Source organism: Aspergillus multicolor, assembly GCF_047715735.1.
Source record: "Aspergillus multicolor strain CBS 133.54 unplaced genomic scaffold BDW74scaffold_2, whole genome shotgun sequence".
In the NCBI taxonomy this organism is placed as follows: Eukaryota; Fungi; Ascomycota; class Eurotiomycetes; order Eurotiales; family Aspergillaceae; genus Aspergillus; species Aspergillus multicolor.
In genome coordinates, this window is record NW_027395953.1 from 1303793 (window position 1) to 1312703 (window position 8911).

The following is an 8911-nucleotide window of genomic DNA, read 5'->3' on the forward strand; positions in this document are numbered from 1 at the left end:
AAACATTAGAACAATCCAAATCACTAACAATCAAGAAGTACAAAAAAACACAAGGTATCCCAAATAAGAACGCGTTCCACACTTTTCCAGCCCGTAATGGTATCCCGGTCCTGCGAGGTGATAAGGAAAGACAGCAGCGCCACCCATGCAACATAATTGTACATGTATCGTAAAGGAATGGTATCTCAATGCCCCGTATATGCAAAATCAAAGGAATGGATAACAGATCATCTATAATGCATCATGTCAAACGTATAAATCAGAAAACGGGGGGCATCAAGACATGAGAGTAGTAAAGGAGAGACGTGAAATCGTTGCGAATAGTCATCAAAACCATAGCTGGACAGAAAGCTTCTGTATGCAAGACGTAAACAACCAAGCGCGCCATGGTATCAAGTGAAGGAGTGACGAAAAAGTGTAAATATAATATGCAAAATGGTATAACGCCGTTGAATGCAATCAGCTCGAAACACCCATTCGGTTTGCTAATGTCCCTGAGGATGGCCAGGCATAGAGTAGGTCATCGGAGGCATGTAGTTGTAATTGCCAGGATTCGCGTTCACGGTCGGAGCGGTGGTCATTGGGTTAACTTCCCAACTCCTTGTGGCCGGCCCAGTGGGAGCAAGCTGTCCCGGATGGCAGACGGTAGTGTAAGAGTACGGCACAGCCATGTTCGAGTATGGCTGGCTGACAGTGGGTAAGATTGTTCGCACTGGTCCATCGGCTTCGGTTGGAGGGGAGTAAACTGGAGCTGCTATGCTTGGATGATAGCTGCTTGAAGGCGTGCCTTCGGACATCGACTGCGGAGAGGCGGCACTATGGCCATCAGCACCAGAATCGGACGCCGGCCCGGTACTTGGATAGTTTGACCCGATTGGAGTGGGAAGGGCCCCAGCGGTAGAGGAGTAGCTGGCAGACTAATCAATGCATACGTTAGCAAGAGAACGACTTAATGTTTGATGCAGCGGCCACTCACGTATTTGCCAATAATCTTCTTCAAAGCGTGACCAAGTATCTTCCAAGAAAAGACTTTGACATCCTTCTCGATATTTCGCGGCTTCGGTGCGGGGAAGCCCATAATGACCTTGAAGAATTCTTCGCTGTCTGCTTTGGATTTGGAAACGGTAAGAGGTCTGAACCCTTCCAGGTTGCGTCGAATACGGTTCTTCTCCTCCACTGTGAATCGAACTCCAACGAGCGATTCAAGAAGGTAAATGGTATCCACACTCGTGATGAAACACTCATCCTTGCCTTCCCAATAAATACAGCTGATGCAGATGCTGTTCGGTGCACGTTCTTCGGGGGTAACGGGCTCAAAGTCGGCGGAAATAGTGCTGCCACTCTGCTTGCGGGTGAATTGGACAAGACGGCGCTGAGCAACTTGCTCCTCCTGAGTCCAATTTTGGGTCATTATGTTCAAGTCCCCAGTAAGCTTCAGGATAGCTTTCGACGGATACATAGCATAAGGGTTGAATGTCTGTGTTTGAACCACGACAGGTGAATGCTGTAGGGTCGAGGTACGAATGAGTGTGGGATTCGAGTGGCTTGCCGGGGATGATGGCTTTGGCTGGCAAACACCGCGACCGACTGCGTATGCGGAAGCTCTTGGATCATGGTTAACCGAGAGGAAGGAGGAGTTCCATGAAGGTGCCATAGGAGAAGGAGCGCGGATCGAAGGTTGCGAGTTCATCGATCCAGTCGTGTACTGTGTAGCGCCGATGCGAGGCGAAGAATCCGTATGATACGAGGTAGCATATCCGTTCATGGAAGGAAGCGGCTGTGAATACGGCGAGTAAGGCGCAGCATAGCTTGATGCTTCCTCCTTGACCTGCACCGGAAGGGTCGACGCGCGCTTGATTGGCCTGGAGAGGTTATCGGCAGAGAAAGAGGGAATCCGCCTCTTCCGACCCTCATCAGATGGTGACTGCTGTCCGGCATGCTCGTATGTGTAGACGCCAACCTGGAGGGTCGTAGCTGGGCATTCATTTTGGCCGCGCATGGCAACCTGAAGAGGAACCGCCAGGGAAGGAGAGCCCGTGAACATAAACGGGGGGGTGTCAACGGAGAGAGCATATTGGAAATAAGAATCCCTAAATCCCACAAAGTGTGGATTGCACTCGCACTTCTTCGTTCCAAACACGATGTACAGTGTTGCGTAGGGTGTTGTGTGAAGATCGTAGGGAGACTGGAGTTGCACGAAGACTCTGGTGCCTTCAGAGCCTCTCTGTGGCGAATAGGAGATGATCTCTGGCAATTGGCAGGATTCCACAGGAATCATAGGAGATTGTTCATCCTCGTAGGAGCTAGCATACTCCGGTTTTGCCATGTATGGAACGCAATCTGACATTTGACTGATATGGTCGGTCATCGGAGACGGGGCAAGGGGAGTGGGCATATAAACGGGCTGGCCATATGTAGAATAGGAGGCGCCATCCTGCAGAGATTGGGAGGAATCACAATCTAAAAGAGCATCAGTATATCCGTTGCCCTGTCTGCTACAAAAAGTGGCGGAAGGAACCTACCTAGCACAGCCGCTTGCGAGAGTCTCTGGAAACCAGACATAGACAAGGAGGGTTCAGACTTGGCCAAAAGGCCGCCTGAAAATACGTCAAAAAAGTGGGTCTCTTCAGGATCTGAGAACTCCAACGTCTCGTCTAGAATCAAGGGCGTTTGGAAGTCCGGGTCGAACTGTGAATCAACCAAGTATTAGCAGAGGTTGGGCGCTTCGAACGAGCAAAGTGGGAACCACCCGTTCTCCAGCGAGACAAGGGTTGAATCAAGATTCAGATTCCGAGCAGCCAGGAGAGAAACAGGAGAAGGCAGCAACAATGGTCATTGGGTAGGAAAGAAACAAGAGGGCGCATCTGCACTCACCAGAACACCGTGTGTCTTCGAGTAAGCCAGCTTGAAGGTGTTGCAGAACCTGCAACGAAACACAACCTAAAGAAGCGAATGACAGCGAATTTATTCAGAGACAAACGATAGTGCGCCGGAAACCCCGCAGTATCTCCGAGACAAAGCGAGCGACGACACGAAGCGAGTGAGGAGAGTGGAAATGACGGCTTTGGATCAGTGGCAGGTGCCCAACGATCAAGACCGAGGTTTGGGAAGGCTGCTTGCAGATTTAGAACCAGACCCAAGCCACGCTGCTGGAAGGTATTTCAAAAGCACCTATAGGAAGCCGATTCTCAGCGAAAAGCGAGATTATACTCTCAGTATGACCAAGCCCAACGGGGGCAGCTTGGACGTCCGTGGCCGGGTTTCAGAAAAGCGAGCGGATATTGGAGCCGAACGGGAACGAAAGGCCTTGACGGTATATATTTCGTCCTCTTTCGTCTTCTCAAATGGAATTATGGGTTTCACTTGTTACCCAGGTCGACAAGTTTCAGAACTGAATACAAGTCGGGCGATGAACTACCCGCCTTGTGAGCATGAACCACACACACCCAAAGGCGATGGAATCGAATCGCTGCATTCACCAGAAAGACTTACCAGAGAGTTTATAATGATTCAAGTCCGTCACCGGGGTTTCAGAGTGCTAATATGCAAAATGTTCACGATAGGAAGCGACTGACAAAACGCACTGCAACAGAAAAGACGTCAACAATAAACGCCAACCCTAAATGATGATCACAGGGGGAATTAAAATTGCATGAGGGCCCCCGTGGATGCTAATTTCGCTCGAGGTCCCCTTCTTTCAAGGCACGATTTGGGTCAAGCAAGGAGGATAAATGAAAGGAGATACGAAGGAGAGCGGATGCAAGGTACTTCGACCTCCAGTGGCGAGGGGAAGGGACTCTGGTCACTAACCTTAACAAGCAAAGAGGGCTCAGGCTAGAGATCTTTTGCTGTATTCTGTCAGAGTTGGTGTACTCAACCGAGACAAGGCTCCACGCCAGTTCGGTCCAGATCGAACCTTTCCAAGGGCTGGCGAGAAAAGATGCAGTATTGGAGGACTGACGAACCTGAGCTCCACTCTTCCAAGAAAGTTAAGACAGTTGAGAAACTCAAGAAGGATGACGACAAAGCGGCGATGGTGGTGAGAGGCACGATTTGATGATTTGATGATTGTTTCAGTTGCGTCGTCCACTGAACAAACGGTGTTGCTCAACAGCCGAAGACTTGAGATGACAACAAACGCACAGCTGCCAGTGATCCACGCCAAACAGGAGATACCGACTGAGGGTACTGATCCGAGCAGCGAGTTCTCGAGATATTGTTTTGGTCGTCTTCGACAATTGGGGATGCGGGGGGGAGATCACGGGCGAGCCGTAAGCAAAAGCAGCAGCGAGTGATTCAACGATGAGCGAGCGCGTTGATATGCGTGATTAGATATTAGAGTATCCAGCGAATTTCTTCTTTTCTTCCAATAGTCCTTCCGATTTCCAAAGCTTGAAACCAAATCCAAATTCCAGTGTTGTCTCTCCAAGCGTCTTAGATCAATAACACAACACCGGGGTAGCGAATGTAAGATTACTTCGATGCCAAACCAAGCGAGTGTGATAGCGAGCGAATGTAAGCGAGTGAATAAAAAAGACGAGGATATTGAGCGTATCCTTAATTTGCCATAACAGAAGAAGTTATGTGAGGAGGGGGAGGGTAGATGAGGAGAGGTAGAAGGGTAGAGTTGGCGGCGGAGTGGAAGGATTTAAGGTGACCAAAGCGAGTGAAGGTACCCAGAGGCTGATGGATAAAATAGGAAAAGGAAAAAAAGAAAAGAGGAGGACCAGAGAGGTTATAATAATGATTAAGATCCCTTTTTCGCACTAAGCGTGGTCAGAGAGCAGCAGAGCAGCACTGGGCGGAGTGTGGCGGGGGCTCCAGGATGGGAGACCGTGACTCGTTGATTTGCGGCTTGCACTCGACGGGCAGACAGACAGACGACAGACGCATCAGATATGAATCTTATAAGTTATATTATCTCTACTTATAATATATTTCTCATTTATTTACTGCCATTATTCTGAACTGGGCGAATGACAGCAGCCACCCCTCGGACCAGCAGCAGGCAACCCATGGGCCATGGCAGCACCTCAGCCTCTACCCAGGGACGGGATGATCAAACCTCTTCTCTTTTGCCCACAAATGATCCCACTTGCCCTTCCACTCCTCGGCGATTCCCCATCTCGGATCCATAAACGGTGGTGAGGTCACGGGTGGAGGAGGAAGGGCGTTGGGCTTGCAGGAGTCGGACTCGGATAATATCAGCATTACCTACAAAACAGTCAGGTTTATTATTAGACAGGAACTTGTGCTCAAAGCAGACTAGGGCGGAATCTCTGGCAGTTCGGACTTCCAGTTTCTCGGCTTAGGCGGCCCACGCCGCCCTATACAGTGGACCCTCGAAAAGGCAGCAAGAAACCACTCAGCACCTGAGAATGCCAGATAACTATTATTAAACACCGCCATATCATGACCAAATGCTCTTGGGCATCGATCGATAGCCGCTGCACATTAGGGCTGCGACTCTGGGGATCGGATACAACTCTTTGAGGTACGGAGTACCAGGTGTTTACCCCGTATTCATTATAGTCGCACGTATCGGCGTAACAAATTGTAACCCGCAAGGAACTAAACTGCTTTCGGGACCCCTGGCACCACCTGCAAGCTGGAGGCTTCCCCAGAAGAGTCAAGGTAGACGAGCCTCCAAGCCCTTAGATGGCTTTGAGTTTCAACTTTTTCCCATTCCTCTCTAGTCGCTTCACTGGCGGGATGATATCATCCAGCACGGCGGTCCCCCGCGGGCGGAGGGTCTTGTTAGGTTTCCGTATGTAGCGACTCGAGGTCGGCAGATCCATCTTTCGCTACCAGGTGCCAAAATATGGCGAAAGCCTTACTCAAAAAAGACAGAGCTCCGAATTCTCAGGCCAATTGTCGATATCCATTGTCTTAAGTAATAGTCTTTGGAGGCAGAAAGCTTCCGGAACCCGGGAAGAATAAGTCCGCCCTCCACTGGGCTACTCTAGGAGGGTGGCAGGTGAACCTCGGGAGAGGAAGCTGGGATCGTAGAGTTTTATTCTTAGCCCCCCCCTCCCCCCCCCCACCTTTCCTGCTCGGGCGATTGCCAGAGCTCAAACTTGAAACGCGCTCCCTCGGTTTCTTCTTTCTGGGACAGGGCTTCTTACCTATTCGGGGCTCCTCCGTCTTCTGAATCCCATCTCAGGGTCGCGATAAAACCAATTCCCTGTCCATTCCTACTCCATCCTCCTCTCCTCACGCGGCTCGCATGGTGTTAGTGGAGGCCAACAATCCCGACGGAGGACGGACCAGAGGGATTTGCAACCTGCCCGGAGTTTCGAAGAATCGAAGCTCTGCGAAACTTCGAAAAGCACTCCACCAAATAGATTGGACAGCCAACCGTGAGGCCGTCGTGACACACTCTACGGCTTCAGGAATGGACTCCCTCTGCCGAAATCTCGCGATGCGCAGAAAAGCTTTGATTTGCGCTGTGATGAGCAAACACGATCCTGCGAATGCATCTCCAGCCAGTCAAAACAACGACTCGACTCGCATAATCAGGTTGTCGCCCGTGGAGCATTGTCGTGCAGGGCTTGAATGATCAAATCCCTGTCACCCACGCTGTGGCGGTGATTTGCACCAGTATCTTGAAATCCTGTCGAGCTGTTGACCCCGCCGTTCTCATCGGCAGCCAGTCAAAAGTCAAAACACAGATGTTCTTTATGCTCTGTAAGGAGACATATTATGCGCAATATGGATAAGGTTATAGCTCATGACTCGAGGAGTGACGTCTGTTCGACATGATTTCACCGACAAGTACACCAACGAAACGCCCATCCATCTTGTCTTGGCTTCCCGTGTTTTCCGATGAGGGCAACATTTCAAGGGACCTTCATACCAGATCGAGACGGCGGCTGCTTAGCGGGGGATCTAAGATGCTAAACATAGCAAACCTTGCATTGGCTCCCACGCGATGCAAGAAGTAAGCGATCTGATTGGAGACAAATAAGGAAAGTGTGGAGTAGCCCCACTGACACCTCAACGACTGGTTCATTCGGTTGCCCTTCGAATCCTCCGTCTGGCTTGGATGCGTTTCTATTCGCCCAGATGTGGCACGATGGGATGCACAAAAGATCCTTGTGAATGACCCCGGTCAAGGTTGTACCTTAGGAGGTATGGTAGCACTGCTACTGAAGTCACGCTGCATTGTTACCATATAACCGGTGGACTGACAGCCTTCAGTTGCTTGAGGAGATAGCTGAAAGACTGTCACCTGACCAACGTCACCTCTCAAGCCCGAAGCCACCATTCTTATTGATTCAAGTAGATACGCAAGGGTCCGTATTGTTGTGACTGCCAGGTTAGATCTTCGTCAAGGTCGGAAGAACCCTCAACCCTACCGCTATCAATTCGATTGTCATTATCTGCAAAGGCGCACGGCACACTCAAAGACCCTGTCGCATCAGGTGATCAAGCGTCATTCTAATGATGCTGTAATCATGAGATGAGCAGCATGAAATCCACAATCACTGTTTTAGCAGGCGCAAGCTCAAAGGGAAAGCGGAGTACGAGGAGAGCGCCCTTTGGCACACCATCCTAGAGGTTGGTCTTGAGCCACCTAAACGACGAATCAAGCAAAACCGTTAAGTGATGACATGTGCTTTTCCTAAAGGGCACTTCTACGCCCTATTTCCTGAATCCCAAGCTCAAGGAGACTACTGGTCCCAGCTCCTTCGAAAATGCACTCATGTCTGACAAGACTAACCAATAATGGATACGAGCTTCGCTTCCCATGATTCGAGCACGTTTCGGCATGGCGGTTGTGAAGAGAAGTACCGTGTCCTGCGGAGAAGCCATATGCCATACACATAGTAGCCGGTTCGTCCCGTGTCTTTGAAAGGCAGAAAAAATAAACAGATTCGATGTTGCGTACTTGCAGACTTGCATGAAGTTATCGCAGAGTGGAGCCAACCTAGTTCGCACTCATGGGGGATGAACGACTTGGCCTGCTTTACTCCGAATCGGCTGGCAGACCGGTGGCATCACGAAAATCAGGGGAGAACGGTGCCACGGGCTGGCTGGAAGTGAGGGGCAGACTAGTCTACTCCGTGCAGAATTTCCCAATCACCGTCCAGTTGTCAGAGAGGCTGGCAATGCTAGCCAAGCGCTGATTGACCCGTAAGCAAGTGGCTTCCAAGCGTACATCAGCGTCGAGAGGATCCAGCAGCGGCTCCCAACCCAAGTTTGCTGGTGAAGGCGAATGCTCCAGCGAAGAGTTTTACAACTGATCTTCATTATCCGTAGTACCGACCTGATATTCGATGAGCATATACTGGACGCCCTGTTCTCCGTGGTCCGTACTCCCGTACTATGTTGCCTGTCATGGCAAAAGGACCGAGGTCCCTTTCTCGGCAAATCCTCGGCCAGGACCAATTACATACCAAAATCCCAGCGCACCGCCACCAACTTTTCCGAGCGAAGCACGGAGTGACCAGGACGGTGGGTGTCTGTCGATCTTCAGCCACTACTCAGATTTTCCAGCTGAACATCTAAAGACTTCCGAAACTGATAATCGGATTCGGAACCGGAAACAAAGCTACTAACTCTAAGGTTTGCACCGGCGCCGCGGGCGCCGTGGGCCCGCGAGAGTGCTTGCGTGCCGAATCCCCGACGATGTACGGTACGGGCAAGAACAGAACGGGTACGATTCCACATGGAATACGGCGCAGTGAGCCCTGGAGGCTGGACATTGCCATCCAAGCGCGCCAAATCATACTCCTAATTTACTGAAACGGCGATAACAGACTCAGATATCCCCGCTCAAGTGCTTATCATGCCAAATTGAACATTCAAACCGGCTCAGGAAATGAATCATGAGGTAACGTCAAGGTTACACATCACTTCTGCCTTAGGGTCTATAAGTACAATTCCTTCAGCTCAGCCGCAAACATGT

The 8911-nt window shown here is 50.5% G+C and overlaps 1 protein-coding gene across 1 annotated transcript; it reads right to left on the reverse strand.

The window, feature by feature from the left end:
* Nucleotides 1-276: 276 nt before the first annotated feature.
* medA (transcriptional regulator medA) lies at nt 277-2632 on the reverse strand. The gene is made up of 2 exons (XM_073732902.1): nt 977-2632; nt 277-917 (listed from the first exon to the last, which is right to left on the reverse strand). Exons 1-2 carry the CDS (start codon nt 2393-2395, stop codon nt 486-488), a joined length of 1851 nt encoding a protein of 616 aa, XP_073588782.1. The 5' UTR covers nt 2396-2632; the 3' UTR covers nt 277-485.
* Nucleotides 2633-8911: the final 6279 nt, after the last annotated feature.